Source organism: Monodelphis domestica, chromosome 1, assembly GCF_027887165.1.
Source record: "Monodelphis domestica isolate mMonDom1 chromosome 1, mMonDom1.pri, whole genome shotgun sequence".
NCBI classification, from domain to species: Eukaryota; Metazoa; Chordata; class Mammalia; order Didelphimorphia; family Didelphidae; genus Monodelphis; species Monodelphis domestica.
The window spans coordinates 617059572-617078166 of NC_077227.1; the positions used below are offsets into that span (position 1 = coordinate 617059572).

Here is an 18595-nt window from a genome sequence, read left to right on the forward strand (position 1 = left end):
AACAATCAATGGATTAGAGACCAGAGACCACCTGAGAGACACAGAGTTCAATAAAGATATACTTATTTCATTTTAAAGAATGTATTATTTTAAAAACCATTGGCAGCACCCCTTCCCCATACTTTGGAGGTTCATTGTTTTCACTTGGGAATAGAACAAAAACAAAAGTCAAAGCCTCCTGGTTCCTAAAGAGTCTTTTTATGTGTGTGTTTTCAAAGTTCGGTTTCCTTAGCACAGCATTTCTTCTAAGTTATGCCAGGCTGTCAAACCACGGGGAACATTTCAGATGGCTGTCAGTGCAGGGATATGCAAGAAAGGGAGCATTTGTGAGAAGGCACAAAAACCATTTAACATTTCAGATGGTCCAAGCACACAGGCAGGGAAGTGAGGAATTTTACAGTGCCAGTGACTACAGTGGTACCACTTAAATAGGGGATGGGGGGAAATGGGCAAACGTAGGTCTGAAACCTTAACAGAAACATCAGGAGAGAGATGTTTCCATGCATAATCATTTAGATAGTATAGAATTAACTAGCAAATATTCTTAAAATGGTTAAAATATAGAATAAAATAATCGGTTGGAATGTTTTTTTTAAATAATAAATCTGAAACATCTAGATCACTTACAGCTATTTATAATGAAATAATAGGGTTGTAGAAAAATAAATAACTTATGGTCAGATAAACATTTACCCAAATCTAAAGACTGATTCTAGTTTTCCTTTTTATCTTAAGATCCTCCACAATCTGGCTCCCACATATCTTTCCAGTCCTATTTCACAGTGTTCCTCTTCATGAATTCTTTATTTTAGTCACGCTTGCCTGCTCACTGTTCCCTGTGGATGACACCCATCTCTTACCTCTTTGTCTTTGCATAGGTATATGTATTATGCTCCTTCCCTGCCTTCATGGCTTAGACTATCTAGCTTCCTTTAAAGCTTAGCACAGTCACCTTATGCCTAAGACTTAAAAAAACAAACAGAAAATCTCCCTAGTTGTTAGAATTTCTCCATCTTAAAAAATCTTTGTATCACTTAGTATATGCTTAGTATTTACCTTTATGTGTATGTATTGTATTACATCATTTCACGTCCAATAAAATAGAATCTTCCTTAAAAATTGGGGCTGTTTTGTTTTCAGATTTATAGCCCTATAACCTATCTTACTGCTCCATATAAGGCAGGCACTTTATTTGTAGGGTGATGGGGGAGGCACCACACCTGTCTCTATGGAATTTATAGTCCAGAATGAGAGATGATAATACCGGTAGTACTTACCTTACAAGGTAATCATGAAGACCAAATAAGATAATAGATGTAAAGATGCTGTGTGAAACTTAGTGTCCTAAATAATCACTATTATTATAATGGAGTGGTGGACAATTCTGTACTTCAGATCAGATCTGAAGCATGGATTTGAACTTTGGAATTAAGTCACTGAAGTCCACTGAGCCTTAGTTTCCTGAAATGTTGTTTTTCAGTCATTTTTGTCATATCTGACTCTTTGTAACCACATTTGGGATTTCCTTGGCAAAGATACTGAGGCAGTTTTCTATTTCCTTCTCCAGCTCATTTTACAGATGAGGAAAGTGAAGCAAATAGGAGAGTTGCCCAGGATCAAATAGCTAGTAAGTGTCTGAGGCCAAATTTGAACCCAGAAGTTGAGTCTTCCAGACTTCAGGACCAGGATTCTATCTACACTGTCACCTCACTGTACTTTCTCTATATGTGAGTTGGGGATAATCATACTTGTAGTACTTACTGAATTATCATGAAGTTCAATTATGTTTTTAAAGCAATTTTTCTAACTCTAAAATGTTATACAAAGATCAGTCACTATTTTTGTGATCTATACAAAAATAATAATAACATTATGGTTGATAAAGTTCATAAGAGAGATACAAGAAAAGTGTTATATGAGGTCCCAAGGGAGGAAGGTCATTCTCACCTGGGGACATCAAAAGATTTAACTTTTAGGTTATGTCTATGCTTGGCTATAGAACCAACTATGTTGGAACCCAATTACTGATTTCTGCATAACCAATCCGCTTGTCTGTGCCTTTGATCTGATTTGCTAATTAAGAGAGTCAAAGCTATTGGCTTAACTGCCTTTTGATCTTGTGTTTTTCATCACTTGGACTTGACCTTTGAGGGTAGATTATTCACAATGAAGTCCTAATCAATATGAACTACATAGCAGAAAGGATTATTATTTTATTGGTTACAGTAACTGGAACAAGTTGACTCCAAGTTTCATCAGAATAATGACTCCTTCTTTCTTTATATCTAATGTGGGATGACCACTGGGATCATGTTAAGTCATATAGTTAAGTCTTCCTCCAAATGCCTAATCATAGCTTGGATATTACCCTGGATTCTTTCAGACTTCACCAGAAGGATGGAAGCTTTAGTTGAGCACAGCAAGAAATGAAAGCTTTGACAGTGTATGTCTGTCTTATGAGGACAAACCCGATTTAATGCATTGAGACTCATCATTGGATTATAGACCAAAGGGAAGGGACTGTTTTTGGCCACAAGATAATCACTGAAAGCACCTTCTCATGCAGAGTCTGCAATAAATTTCAGCAGGAGTACCTAAATCAGGGAAATTTGGGTTCTTTTGAAGTTTTGAAAGTGAATGTATGGTGGCTCTTAATAAATGCAAGGCTGGTCACAGATAAAGATCATAGACAATGAGCCTGGATTTGAGGTCATTTATATTGCTGATTTGGAAGAATGTGAAAACTAATTTAAGATTTTATTTAGAAATGATTGTTTATGCTTTTGCACAAACAAAGCCAATGCAACCAAAAATAGAAGGGAAGCAACAAATTGGGAAAATATCTTTATATCAAAAGCCTCTGACAAAGGTCTCATTACTCAAATTTATAAGAAGCTAAATCAATTGTACAAAAAATCAAGCCTTTCCCCAAATGCTAAATGGGCAAGGGACATGAATAAGCAATTTTCAGATAAAGAAAGCAAAACTATTAATAAGCACATGAAAAAGTATTCTAAATCTCTTATAATTAGAGAAATACAAATCAAAACAACTCTGAGGTATCACCTCACACCTAGCAGATTGGCTAACATGACAGCAAAGGAAAGTAATGAATGCTGGAGGGGGTGTGGCAAAGTTGGGACACTAATGCATTGCTGGTGGAGTTGTGAATGATCCAACCATTCTGGAGGGCAATTTGGAACTATGCCCAAAGGGTTTTAAATGACTGCCTGCCCTTTGATCCAGCCATATCACTGCTGGGTTTATACCCCAAAGAGATCATAAGGAAAAAGACTTGTACAAAAATATTTATAGCCACGCTCTTTGGGGTGGCAAAAAATTGGAAAATGAGAGGATGCCCTTCTATTGGGGAATAGCTGAAAAAATTGTGGTATATGTTGGTGATGTAATACTATTATGCTCAGTTATAATGAACTGGAGGAATTCCATGTGAACTGGAACGACTTCCAGGAATTGATGCAGAGTGAAAGAAGCAGAACCAGGAGAACATTGTACATAGAGACTGATACAGTGAGGCACAGTTGAATGTCTTATGAAACATGAGACTTATGAGAAAGAACACTCTCCACATTCAGAGGAAGAACTGTGGGAGTAGAAACACAGAAGAAAAACAACTGCTTGATAACATGGGTTGATGGGGATATGATTGAGGATATAGACTCTAAACAATCACCCTAGTGCAAATATTAATAATATGGAAATCGGTCTTGATCAATGACACATGTAAAACCCTGTGGAATAAGCATGTCAGATATGAGAGTGAAATGGGGGCAGAGGAGGAAAAGAACATGAATCTTGTAACCATGGAAAAATATTCTAAATTAATTAATTAAATAAAATGTTCTAAATTAAAAAAAGAAATGATCATTTATTATTGTCAGGGTATCATCACTGTAGAGGTAATACTATCAGATTCAGAGGAAAGAGGAACTGTCTCCCACCATCCTTTACTGATGGACTTTGTAACCCTTAGTTCAAAAAGAAGTTGTTGTTGTTATCTGATTAAGGGAAAAGGTTAAGTCCATGAAACATGGGGGTAGTGTGTCCATGTGTGTAAGCAGGGGAAGGAAAGGTACAGAGAAAATACAATTTGGAACAAAGAGATGAGTGAATAAAAGCAGAGAAATCTCAGCAATTACTGAATAGCCTCGACTGTCAACAGTTCATTAAATAATACTGGGCAGCCAAATGTAATAGAAAGAGTGACAGTTTTTCATATGAAACTCATCTAGAGAGAACATCCAGAGGAATGGGTGGGAAACACCCCCACTAAAGCCTGCAGCATCAGAAATCCATTTATTTGCAAGGGCTGTTTTGCCATAAACTGAACTGGCTGATTCAATAATAGGGCCCAAGGTTCTCACTGCCTTGCTTCAATGCTTTTCCTGAATGGCCTTCCCCAATATCATTTTCCAAGTTAGAAATAAAAGCTCTCACGTAGCTATTAAGAGTTACAAGGCTAAAGCAGGTAGTTTTAGGTAAAAAAAAAAAAGTGACCATTCTCCTAGTTTTAAGTTAAAGTATTCAGCATAGAGGAGACTAGGTGTCTGGCAAATGTTAGACCTAGGCCACCATTTAAAATGAAACAAAACACTTTATACTCAGCGAAGGTAACTTGGAAACTAAAGAGAGTGAAGGTATTTTTAGTCATTCAGTAGCAGTTATTTTGATAACTGCATAATTTTGCCTGTCATCCTTTTAGTAGGGAGCTTGCCAGGGTGCAAAAATAGGCAGAAGCAAGGATAAATCAAAGGTAATGATAATTTCTTTTTAGTTATAAGTGCTTTTTCATTAAAAATTGTCCAATTTATAACCTACAACTTAGAACTTATCAACACAATTTGCAAATCAGTTCTGTAATGAACCAAGGCTTTTACAGGAAGCTTTTGATCCTTGTATATGTTTCTGAGTACATCAAAGCCAATCTCAGTAATGCAGTTTACTAGACTATGTATAGAATTAATGGAAACATTTCTTTTGGGTCCAGATCCATGATTTCTTTGGTATAGGGATATCATGGTGAGAATACTAAAAATTCAGATCAATGACTCTTCTATGGACCTTGGAGTCTTAAAGAAGTATCTGTAGCACCGAGAGTTTAGGTAACTTGCTCATAATCACACAGCCTAAGCATATTGGAGAGTTTTCTTGAAACTAGATATTATTCACTCTAAGCCAGATATTCTATCTAATATCTCTCAACTAAAAATAATTTCACCTAAAACAACAAAGAATTCTTCATTATTTAGAAATAAGGAGAATCTCATCCTTAAACAGTATCTTACTTTTTAATAAACTAAGGATCGAGGGAATAGTCTGGAACAGTGATCTCCTTGGTAGAAAACTCCCAGGTATGGAAATTCCCTTGATCATAGCAGGTTGGCACCTCCCCTGCAACTTAGGATCTTAGAGAGTTTTCTCCACCACTAAGAGGTCATGTTATATATGCAGGGTCACAGATCCAATTTGTGTCAGAGGAAGAACATGAATTCAAGTCTTTCTGGTTTGGATGTCAGCTCTTTATATATTGTGCCATTTTCCTTTTCTTAAGTGAAAGCCAGGAAAATGCTGACCTGATATAAACCATCTAAGGTTCTTTCATTTTTCTTCCTTTCCCATTCATTGCTTAAAGGATTACCAAGATAAATTTTACAACTAAGAGGGAAAATAAAGTTGGTAAATTAAAGAGGAAAGTGTGTTTTTGGACTGAAGTGCTTTTATTCATAATGAACAGAGTTGTGGTCTCCACTGAAAGAAGGACACAAGGCCCCAGTTAATATGGTAAAAAGATACAAGGGTTTTCAGTCAATAATACTGACTAAGGTTATTGTTCACCAAGGGGGACTGGAGCCTGGTAGAATGCTTGAAAGAAGTCTGAACCCACCTGCTCCTTGGCTGCAGCCTTCCATTTCCTCTGAGCTTGGCTTCTCTTCTGTACCATTCTCATCTTTCAAGAAAACCACAGAAAAAAAATTGAGTCAATTTAGGAAATCTCTCTTTATGACTAATAGGCAACACTGAAATTAATTGTGATCAATGTAGCATAACTTCATTTACAAGACCTGGCAATAAAGCAAGGGGAAAAAATTCTAGGAGATAAATGAAAAGGAAAAAAAAATTACCAACATAAATAGTTAGATTTGACCTAAACCTTTCTCAACTAGTGTACTAGATGAAATGTTTAGCTGCTATAAACAAAATTCCCTCCTTGTTTTGAGAAGCATCTCTCTCTTAACACAGTAGATAGATTTCAGTTTAGCTTTGCAATTTTCCTTGGCTTATATAACATGTACTATATGGGTATGACATGGTCGACTGGGTTTCTGCGTGCCTTTTATCTCCCTGTTTTACTCATTTCTAAAAAAGAAAAGGTCTCTTTTCTCTTAACTTTTGTGTGACAGTCTTAAAATATTCAAGCTATGAAATATTCCATACTGAGTGGATTACTATAGTGAGGATCTTAGAGTTCCTGGATCTATAAGCTCAGAATAGTTGGTGGGGTTATTTTGGAAGGACAATAAAGGAGTAGAGCTGTATTTTTCCTTTCCACTAAAAATGCACAATAAATGTTTATGGAGCCATGTGAGAGAAAAAAATAAGGAGACACCTTAAAAAGTAAATTAAGGCCAAATTCAATGAGGTAGTGCCTCCAGTGCCATTTAAAAAATTTTTTGTTAAACCATGCCCTTCAGAATAAAATTACCTTAGGGTGAAAGAATAAAATATAAATAATTTAGCTAAAATACAGCTAGAGTGGTTGCCAGTATATATTAAAATCTAACTACAAAATATCCATTTCAAAAGAGTTGCTAAATACTATGTCCTAAATACTATGTCTGACTAGAGGCCAGAGCAAACTAGAGTGGACAAATACATTCCTCCTCCTCCAGGGCTCTCTTCCAAAATAGAGCGTCCCCATCCTTATAAAATGTCTTAGTTTTAGTTGGCCATCAGTAGAATTTTGGAACCATAATCAAGAGTGATCTCTTGGTCTTAATATTCATGGTGGTGCTTGGGGGCAGAGAGGAGGGAGGAGATGTACTACTTCTGCCAACCTTGGTCCAAAGCAGTTTGACTTCTGGGTACTATGCCAATGCACTGCTCAGTCATCTGCTACTGCTGTCAGCTCTTCATTCAATCAGCAAGTCGATAGAGTTATCAAATTCCATTAAGAATGGAACAAGGGGATTTGAAAGAATACTACAATTGGAAGATGTAAGGAGAATATTTTACCAGTATACAAGGGAGCTAGAATCTGTTGAAAAGATACAATTTTAACTTAGGATGATGTATGGGAGATGAGTCTAGCATAAAAGGAAAAGTTTGCCCAGTGAAGGAAAAAAATTTTAAAAAGTCTGAGATGGTAGAAAGCATAGACCACAACCCATCAGTCTCCTGTAATCAATCAATTTACCACCTTTTCTGACTGCCAAAAATGTACCAATCATAATGTTAGATGTTATGGGGGTGGGGACAGGATATAAAGTATCTTCCAAAAAGAAATCTTGAATGTTATACATCCACCTCTCTCTCTTTCTCTCTCTCTCTCTGTCTTTCTCTGTCTCTCTGTCTCTCCTATTTGTTGCACTCTCTTAGTCTGTCTCTCTCTCTGTCTATCTGCCTGTCTATCCTATCTCTGTTTGTCTATCTATCTCTATCTGTCCCTATATCTGTCTGTCTATGTTTCTAACTATCTCTATTTGTCTGTCTATCTGTTTGCTGATCAATCTCTGTCTATCTGTCTATCTCTATTTGTCTGTCTGTCTGTTCATCTGTATGTCTATCTATCTGTCTATTGATCTACATAGATATGTACATATTATCTATATGTCCATAAATATATATGTGCACATGCATACACACATTTAGCTAACTGATCTCCTAGTCACATTCCTTCCACCTTCTTTTTTTTTTAACATGAAAAGAACATTGTGTATAGATTTAAAAAAGACTCAGAAAAGCTAGTTTCAGGTCCTGGCTCTGCCACTTGTTAGCTGAATGACCTTAAGCAAATTGTTTGACCTGTCTGAGCCTCAGTTCTTACGTGTGCAAAGTAAAAAGGGCTTTGCTGGAGTTGGGGTTCTTAATCCTTTTTGTGTCACAGAGCCCTTGGCAATCCGATGACACCTAAGAACCCCCTTCTCAGAATAATGTTTTTAAATGCATAAAATAAAAAGTCTAAAAAAGGAAACCATGTTCAGTAAAATATTTATCAAAATGCTTTTCCAAACAGATTCACAAGTAAAGAGTTCCTTTGCTAAAAGATCTTCAAGGTCCCTTCCCGAGCTGGTATCCTTCTCTTGTGCCTCCCTCTTGGCCCCTCTTGCTAAACCTGCTCTGACAGTCAGAAAGGGAGGGAACCGCTTGTGGATATTCCTTTTCTATTTCCCAGTGAATTGAGAGCAGTAGCTCAGAGGGGCGCCCCTCCTCCACTCTGTTCCCAGGACAAAACTAAGGCTGCAAACCCCCAGCAATCTGCAACCTTCTGCACTCAGGGCCAGGTGACAGCCCTATTCCCGACTCATAATAACTCTGTGATCCACAGCATAACCCACAGCATCTGAAGTCGCCCGGCTGATTACTGCACCTGCCTGCTGAGTGGTGACAGAAAGCTTTTAGATGAAGGGAGAAAGACAGACCAGGAGAGAGAAAACAATTAAGTGTCAGATTAATGAGGAATGTCAGGAATTGGTTCCAGCAGCCCTAAATTGGTAGAAAGGAAATTTATTTCCAGACCCCCCAAAAAGCTTGATGATAATGCAAACGGGCCCTACTGCTTCCTACTGATTGCCTCCCTATCGATTCTCCACTTTTGGGGGGCAGGGACTGCTTCAGCTCTCTCTTAAGGTGGATACCTAAAAGTCAGTGTTTTTGTTTGCCAAAACCTTCCTATGCAGAAAAAAAAAATCCTCTCTGGAGGCAGCTCCAAGAAAGTTTCAGCATATTTATCATGCAGCAAATGCACACTCTGAGAATGCTGTATTTGTGATTTAACAAGCATGCCCTCAAAGCAAAAGGCTCAAGCTTTTTGCTTCCTCAGCCTTCACCAAGGCAGTGTTTCTGGGAATCCAGCAGGTGGAACTCGTGCAGAAGCATTTCCTGGCTGAAAGAAGCCAAATCCATTCTTGGCCAATTAGATTAGCATTCATTTAATGCACTTTTAAAAAGGCATTTTGGCTAACTTATAATTTTTGTATGCTATTAAATGCCTTAAATAGGTGGCTTCTTAGTAAGTTGGTGGGCTTCTGCTGGAGGTAGGGGAGGAAGGAAGAGAAATCACATTACATGGTTACCCAAAAGTATTCTATAAGCACAAGCTTTCCTTTTATATGCTTTGTCAGTCTAGTTATCTTCACAGCAAGCACACCCACAACGAAAAGTTAAATACAGTGGAGGACACAAAATTCATGGATTTTATAAGGACTGCAAAAGCTTACAATATGCCTAAACAATAGGCAGAATTGTTGAGCCAGTGGCTATTTTATTTACTTTGGGTTCTTTAAAAAACAAAACCTACTATAAGAAAGACATAGGCTTTCATTAATGCACATTTATAATCCCATATTTATATAGTAAAATTTCAGGGTATCATGTTGATTATTACCCAGGAAAATTCTTTTTTTTCCCCATTTCAATAAACAATAGCTCCAAATTCACAAAATATATGCCAAAGGTTTTTTTTTTTTAGAAATTCTCTTCCTTGACCTAAATATTGATTAATTTTTTCATTAAAATCTTTCATTAAAATCTACTCAGTGAGATGGGGGAGGTGAGGAGTGCCAAAGATAACACTGGCTTTGGAAGACTAGGCCAATGGAACCAAATGGAACCAAGCTAGAAGTTCTCTGAAGACCTGCTCAACTATGAACTACATGGCTCTTGCTAGAGAATCAGACCAGTTGAGCTCCCAGAGGGCTATGCACCAATCTTCTTTTGGGAGACTTGGGGCCCAGAAACACAACCACATGTATTCTCACTAGTGCAGGACTGACCCACATGAATAAAAATATGGGTCTTCAAAATCATGAAAGATGTTTTCATTCACTGATTTACTCAAATAATATTTATTAAGATCTTTGTATGTTTAGGACTCATTTGTTTATAAGCCCATTAAGCTAATAAATTATAAGAAGAGATGATTTGTTGTAGCCATACATTATATATGTATATATTAAATGTACAGTGTATATATATATATATACATATACATATATGTAAATGAAAGAAATACACAATTCATTAGAACATATTGCAAAGTGAGCTCTTGATTCTGTGCTAGGTCATTTTCTCAAAGGGAAAAAAATATTCCATGAGCATAGACTTTAGTTGTAATCTCTGTCAATTATAGGTAATAGATAATTGGGAAATAATGAGTAACAATAATAGAAATAATAATTAAAGCCAACATTTATTATAATTCTTTATTTTTTTAAAGATTTGTGTTCATAACATCTATAATATTAATGTACTCAGTTAACTCCTTCCCTCTTAACAACAGAGAAGGCAACATTTGACAAAAAGACATATGTATATATGCATATATATATAAATATTTAAAGAAGTTTTCACATGTATATTGAAAGAAAGTATAATTGGTCAATATAGAACCATCTTTACTCTCAGAATAAACAACTTATATGAGAGATAGTATGATATGGGTGAAAGAGAATGGGATTTGGAGCTAAGAAGACTTAAATTCAAATTCTGAGTTTGAGTCTACATTTTCCTATCCATATAATAAAGAAGAATATTTTCACTGTTTATCTCATAAGATTATTAAGGGAAAAAGCATATTGTAATATGCTAGGTAAATGTGTTACTGTCAATATACTACTGACATTTTACTCTCTCATATGAAAGACAGAAGGAAACAGAAAGTAAACAAAACAATAAAGTGGTATAAAAATGAAGTTTTTTCAAACTCTGGAGAACTTGACATAACTTTAAAAAATGCACACTTTGCTCTTTTTGATTTAATTAGTTTCCCACCCCACCCCAACCCTGGGCAACTCACAATTGACATACATTAAATATAAATTTAAGAATTGCTCCTGAAGGATATATGGCAATATCTGTAAAATGACCTTGATATTGGATTTAGTACAGCTGGTTTGCCACAAAATGTGGTACAACTAATTACCTTCTTTGTGAAAGCAATTAAATCTAGTCACCAAGGATGCAAGTAAATAGTTTTAAGCCAAATATATTGCTGGAGATTTCAACTCCAACTTCACTTAGAATCATAAACCTAGGAGATATCTGAGAGAATATCTAATCCCTCGTTTATTTATTAGTAGGATCACTAAGGCCCAGAGAGATAGAAAGAGTTTTGGAAGGTTATATATCTAGCTAACAGAAGAAGTGTAGCTAGAACCAGGTTCTGCAAGCTCCTAATCCATCATATTTTTCTATTATATAATTCTACCTCTCCATCAAGACATGCCACAGAAGGAACTAATACAGAGCCAAGTGAACAGACCAGGCGAATAATTACTACTATAATATAAATATGATAAACAAACAGTTTTAAGACTTGCATAAATTGATGAAGAATGAAGTGAATGGAACTGGGAGAACAATTTACACTGTAAACAGGACAACAATATGGTAAAAATAACCAACTTGGAAAATTCTAAGAATTTTGATCAATGCAATAACCATTTCAGAGGACCCTTGACCAAACATGCCATCCAACTTCTGACAGAGGTAATAGATTTAGGGTACAGAATGAGACATACTTTTTGGACATGATCAATAAGCAAATTCATTTTTTTGGTTGTTTTATTTGTTTGGTTTTGGCTATGCCATATGTTACTGGGATTTTGTTTTTCCTTTTTTTCCCCAATGAGGAGGCTGAGAGGGAGAGAAAATACATTCCTGTTAATTTTTAAAAATAAACTTTAATAAAATTTTAAAATGTGATGCCACTTCTTCTAGAGCCAAATGGAATCATACTCCTTATATCGTTCTTCTATAGTAAGCCTCTTCAGCATGACTTTTATTAAAGTCAGTACAACATACTATTTGGAATAACTTAGGTCAGAAAAAACAACTAATAGTTGATTTAAACTCTCTTATTTGTGTTAAACAACAGAACCTCAAATGAACATAGTCTTCTTGCCTTGACTACCTTTATTCACTTTTGATATGATCCATACACTGTAAGAAAGACAGTCATCATCTTCTTATTTAAGGTGACTATATTTTTATGAGGCTCATTTTACACTCATCAACAAACCCTGTTCTTCCAAAGAATATAATCAAGATCAGGAAGCAATTGGACTTGTGCCCTCTGTCTTACCACCATGTTATTACCTGTTTTGTAGTGGATGATCAGTGAATAGGGAATACAATAGACTCTACCTGCCTCACAAATAGAATAGAGATAGTGATAGGGACTGGAACAATCCCTCACAGTGTATTCATTCATTCATTTTAAAAGAGTTCCTGGTGGGGAACTTCTTGAAATGCATGTTGGCTCTTTTTTTACTTATAGTTTTAGAACGTTTTCTAGACACCTTAGAAATTAAATGACTTGCCCAGGTTCACATAGTCAATATACATCAGAGATGAGACTTGAATTAATTGGTCTTCTAGTTTTGAGACCAACATGACCACAACCTGATTTCTGCTGTTGTAGAGGTAGGAATAGAATAGGATAAGAACTGAGTAGAAGAATAGTTGAATGAGAAAAGTCTTGGCCAGATATTTGTGTGCCAACAGAGAGGCTGGACAATTGTATTTGCTTCTGGTATGCCATAGTGCCTTCATGAACTTGATTTGCCAAAATAAATACCTCCTTACCATTGAGATTGGAATTTTCTTATGATAAAATATATTTATAAAAACTCTCTCTTGTCAAAGTCCTTCAAGTGTTTTTCTCTAGGTAACTACCATCTTACTTTATTCATGATTAATGTTCTTTTCTCAATTGAAATACAAAATCTCACCTACCTGGAGATACATACTAGTATTAGTTATGATAATAACAGTTAACATTTATGTAGCATTTAATTTTTGCAGAGCCCTTTTACATGTGTTATCTATACCCCAAAAGACTCAACTGAACCAGGCCCATAGAAAGCCTCCAAACACATCCCTTTTTTACTTTGTGCAGAGCTATATTGTTGGGGGTCTTTTGGGTTATGGAATAATTTTATTATCCATGTTGAATCTGGTAAGAAGAGAATTTTTCTCCCTATCCTGTTAAAATGGAACCATCAGTCTACTTGTCCACCTAGGGAAGGGGGGAAATGAACTCATTACTCATTATATTATACATGTCTGATAAAAACAGACCTTTTGAGCCAAGAATCTAAGAAGAAAAAAGAACAAGAATTGTAGAGGGAAATGCATCCCTCACCTATAATTTCAATCTCTTACAAGTTTTGTAAGTGTCAAGTATAAGGCCAAGCACACAGTAGGGGCTCAATAAATATTTGTTAAGGGGCTAGTCTACATAGCATGTTAGTAATGATGGGGGAAATGAAGAGCTTTTCCATGGCCTGTCTTGATTTAAAAATAGTACAAAGCAATGCACCAGAGAGCTATTTTCAATATCACACATACCCCCTTAATAGATAACATATGCTTTGAACATATGGTATGTTAATACAAATACTTTACTCTGATAAACTAACTTTTTAATCCATAGATTTCCCACCATTTTAAAAATACTATTAATTATCACAACATTCCCAGGAGATTTTATAGCACCTAGCGTGCCCTCCACTCTATACATTACACTATCAATAAATATTAAGTAATGACAATAATGAGGGATGTACTAGTGTTCCCTACTTCAAAAATTGAGGAATAAAAGACAAAAAGAGATAATGAAATTTCACTAGGTCCTTCACTGACTCATTGGCATTATTGGGATAAGGTGTTAACAAATATCCACATCTTTGATTAGCCTATTAATCTTTGTTCATTTCCTTCATATTCTATCCCAATTGGATGAGTAACAACCTGCTAAATATGTTATAATAATATAAAAAAAGGTCTGTGTCTTTGTCAACTTGGGAACTCTTAGTATTTGGAAATTCCCCATCCAACAGAAATTGTAAGACGTATGACTTACTTGGTTATTCCTAAAAAGTTGCTTGAGGCACAAAAATGTTAACTGATTAATTTAGAGTCACATACCTAGAAAGTGTCAGAGGTAGGATCTGAACATGGGTCTCCCTCCAAACCTATCACCTTGTATAGTATGTTGCCTTTGTTGTAATGATAGCTGAGCAAATTATGGTCAACATAAGGTGATTGCGTTAGCATTAACTGGAATTCCTTTGCTTAAAAAATAAACTTATTATCCAATTAACAAGAGTCCTTGGATTGAACTTGCTTTTGAAAACTGCATTTTCATAAACTGCCATTGATATTTTTAGATAAATGGTACCAGAGTGCCTACACATTTATTTAAAACAAGCATACGCTCTACTTGGTGCAGATGTTAGACCCAAAACTGGCAAGAAGAAACAGTTTTTTTGCTGAGGAATTGAAAGGATAAAAATATTCTACATAAATGAAAGTATCCTCCTCTGCACAAATTTGAGTTTTGTTTGTCATATTTATCATCAATTAATATTTATTTGTATGTCTACACATGACCCACATTGGAGTGGAAACAAATTAAGATACATAGAAGACAAACTAATTTTTTTTTTTGTGGAATATGGAAGAGATTGGAGGAGAGATACAACAGAGGCAGTCATGGATTATTTCATATAATCTGTCTCTATTTTATAATCTAAGTTACCAATTAACCATGAAGGTTATTGTCTAGCAAAAGAAATAACTTTCACCTAATGAACTTTCTCAGTGTTTTGAATAAAAGAATTACAGGTGAATAGTCTTATTAATAATCATCTGAGTAACAGCCTTAATTATCCACAAACTGCCTTAGCATTGTTCGGTGTGCTAAGCCCCTATGAAATCTGAGTCCTACTCTAGCCCTGTCCTAAGCAAGTCCAAAATGCTCTTCACAGACATGAATAGTTTTACCTAGAATAAATCGGTACACAGAGTTGTAGGAGTGACCTATGTCATGGAAATCACCTCCAGGTTTCAGTATTTTGTTTCACAATGTTTATTTGTTAGTTTCCATATTGACCAATGCTGACCAAATGCACTGGAAATGCACACCATGAATACTCACAGCCAAACAGGTGAGTTTAGGTAATTCTAAAATATTTTCCCATGAGTCCTGATAGCTATGAACAAAGGATATACATGGATTTGGGGCAACCCAAGAACTTTTTAGGTAAACAGTACCATAAGTGACACATAGAGCACAGATGAATGGGTGATTCATTTCCCACAGTGGTTAGGGGTAAAAAGTCTCTCTCATTTAGGGAGATTCCCTAACTCTATTTCCCAGAAGGCTGTAAATGAGCCCAAAATGCAAGATGTTATTCAAATTGATTCTGATTAGGCAGAAACTTCTGCTGCTTAGGGGTTTTTAAAAAGTGCTTCTGGGATTCATTGTTGAGGCAGCTTGGTGGTAGAGATGGCCACACTGAGAAGTCAATATTCTCTAGACTGTTATGCTGACAAAAAAAGGAAAGTGATTAAGTCAGGAGCTTTATATTGTAATCTTTAATATTAATGCCATGAATGATTGTACTCTTGAGTTTCTCCTGCTGTGTTGGGGAGACATAAGGATTAATTGAGGAGTAATTGGCACTCTGAAGGATTGAGACAGTAGTAGCCATTTGGTATTACTGGAGAGTATATTTGCAGTGCCATTTTATTTGACTTGTCATTCATTGTTTTATTAAATGCTTTTTTGCTCTGAATTCATGTGTTATGTAGCATGGTTTGGTGTAGAAATCTATCAGATGGGGGTTCAGAATGGTGGATTTGAATAGATATCCAAAACAATGCCATGGACCTGGATATAGCCAGAAAGGGTACCCCATCAGGGGGCCCCCAATCCACAGTTATTCATGATCACAGAGTCCAATCATCTTGATGCATGGCAACAGCAAAAATAATAGTACTTAACATTTCCTGATAGCACTAGTTTATATAGCACTTCCCCTAATGGACATTTTAAAAACATAAATGGCAGAGTCAGAATTTGAAGCTATGTTTTCTGACTCCAAACCTATTTACTCCTTCTATGACCATACACTCTCTCCTCTAAATGAAAACAATGTTGAGGTTTAGCACAGAATTTGCTGCTTTTCCATTTGAAATTGTATCAGAAGAAGCTTCAGTCTGTTTCTCCCTTTATTTTACAGTAAAACAATTTTGCTAGTGAAGAAATAGAAGAAATGCAGAAAGAGAGCAGGCCTAAGAGGAATAATAGAGTGGAGCTTGATACAGAGAAGTCTGAATTAATTATAACAAGATTTCATCTCTAGTGCTTCTAAGAGGTACTCTGAGGTTATCCTTTCTAGAACATCATCTGTGCAAGGGACAAGTGTAATATATTTTTATTTTCATTCATTAAGGAAAGCAATGAGTAGCCCTACTCCTAACTTCATTAGAGTACTTGTCAGCTCCAAACTTATTGCTCCTTTGCAAGAAATATGAAATAATTTTGAATTATGAGTTGCAGATAGTGTGCTAGTTAGCCCTCCTAGCTTTGTGTCACTGACAAATTTGATAACCATAGTATCCTACTGATAACATGTTCAATAGTACAGGATTAAGCACTCACCTGTGGGGCATGCCAGTGAAGAACTACTTCCAAGATGATATATTTTTAATGACTCTGGATTTAGTCATTTAACCGGCTAACTCTACTTAGTTGCAACATTGTCTAGCCTATACATTTCCATCTTTTCTCCAAACAAAATATAAGAAATTTTAGCAAATTCTTTGCTAAGATCTAGGTAAAACTATCTACAATGTTCCTCTGATCTAAACCTCTAATCGTCCTGTCAAAAAATGAAACCAGATTAGTTTGGCCTGACCTATTCTTGGGGAAACTAGGTTGATTCTACGATTGACATTTCCTTTCCTAGATGTTCACTAACCATCCCATTAATAATAGGCTTTAGAATTTTCCAGGAACAAAGTACGGGCTTATTGCCCTGCAGTTTGCAAACTCTCTTCTCTTCCCTTTTTTGAAAACTTGTAGCAGCTCTTTTCCTTCTCTTCAGTCTTTTAAATATAACTGACAGTGGTTCAGCAATCATACCTCTGAGTTCTTTCTGTAACTTAGGATGTAGTTCCCTTGTTCTGATAACTTGAAAACATTAAGGATAGCCAAGTGCCCTCTTATGAAGGGTCCACTTTTATTGGATATCAACTCCTTACTAAATATCTTTATTTTAATCTTTCTGGTGCAAAGATTCATTCTCTTTTGTAAAGAGAACTTAAGTAAAGATAAGCATCTGTGTTTCTTTTTTCTGTCATTGGTTATCAGTATCTCATTCATCCTGAGTAGCAAGCACTATATTCTCTTTTCCCTTAAATAACTGAAAACCCCCTTTTGATGTTGCTTTTAGCTTTTCTTGACAGTGTCAGCTCATTCTGACCTTTGTCTTTTCTAACATTATTCCCATGGGACTGTGCTACGTTCTGGTATTCTTCTATACCTAAGGTCCTGACTGTTCCACAGTGGGCATGGAACTCTCTGGTAACAGCTCATTTTAAGGGCAAAATAGATTTGAGGGTACCTACTCATCAATTGATCAGTCAATCAATCAACAAGTCTATATTAAATGCCTACAACTTACCTGGCACTGTCCTAGGATTTGGGTGTAGAAAATGTGAAAGATGAAATCATTCCTACATATTCTTAAGGATTTTATATTCTGGTACAACTGCTTCCATCTTTAACTACTCTAAGCTCTCATCCCTTAAAGTTAGAAAATTATCCCTACTTGTTTTTCTTCCAAACAACCTCCCTCCCCAACTTTGACCATTCCTTCTCTCATCTCTATCCTTCTCAAACCTGTCTTTCCCTTGTTCCATTGTGGCTTTGCTCACTCCTTCCTCTGTGCCCTTTGGAATTCTCATTCCATAAATTTAAAACTTCCTTTAATTCTTGACCTCTTCCTTTTGGGCTATTTCTATCCCATGGCATTCACAGGCAAGATTTTCCTCAGACTGCACAGTACTCCTGGCTCCACATTCACTTCTGCTCGCATATTCTCTCATTGCCACTGGTCCAGGAAAGGGAGTTAGTTTATTTTTTGCTCTCCATTCCCCCTTACAGATTCTTCCTTTGCTGCCTTACTCAGCAATCTCTCATCTTTGACATTCACTCTTTTCAAATTCATTGACCAATCAGGATTTTGGCAGCTGTTATCTACCAGCCCCCAGGTAATTCTCCCTCTTTTCACAAGGAGTTTGATGTCTGACTCACAATCTCTACCACACTTCTGATCTTATTCCCCTCAAGCATCATAACTTCCCAATTCTTCAATCTTCTCAACTCCCAGGACTTACATTAGTAGTATTCTACTTCCATAGTCAAAACTCTGAAGGACTTTTATATTATAATAGACTTTCTTCTTCAGAAAAAAACAAACAACTTTCTATGCCTTACACCTCCCATATTTGTTCTCTATCCTCATCAAGACTCAGATCCCTCTAGTCCTTAGACATTTCTCAG

The 18595-nt window shown here is 36.1% G+C and overlaps 1 protein-coding gene across 1 annotated transcript in view; it reads right to left on the minus strand.

The window, feature by feature from the left end:
* Nucleotides 1-18595, minus strand: part of MACROD2 (mono-ADP ribosylhydrolase 2) — a 2426984-nt gene that overhangs the window by 137064 nt on the left and 2271325 nt on the right. Inside the window, exon 11 of the mRNA XM_007476657.3 lies at nucleotides 5906-5968. Within this exon, the coding sequence (XP_007476719.1) occupies nucleotides 5906-5968 (63 nt within the window). The remainder of the gene's footprint in view (nucleotides 1-5905; nucleotides 5969-18595) is intronic.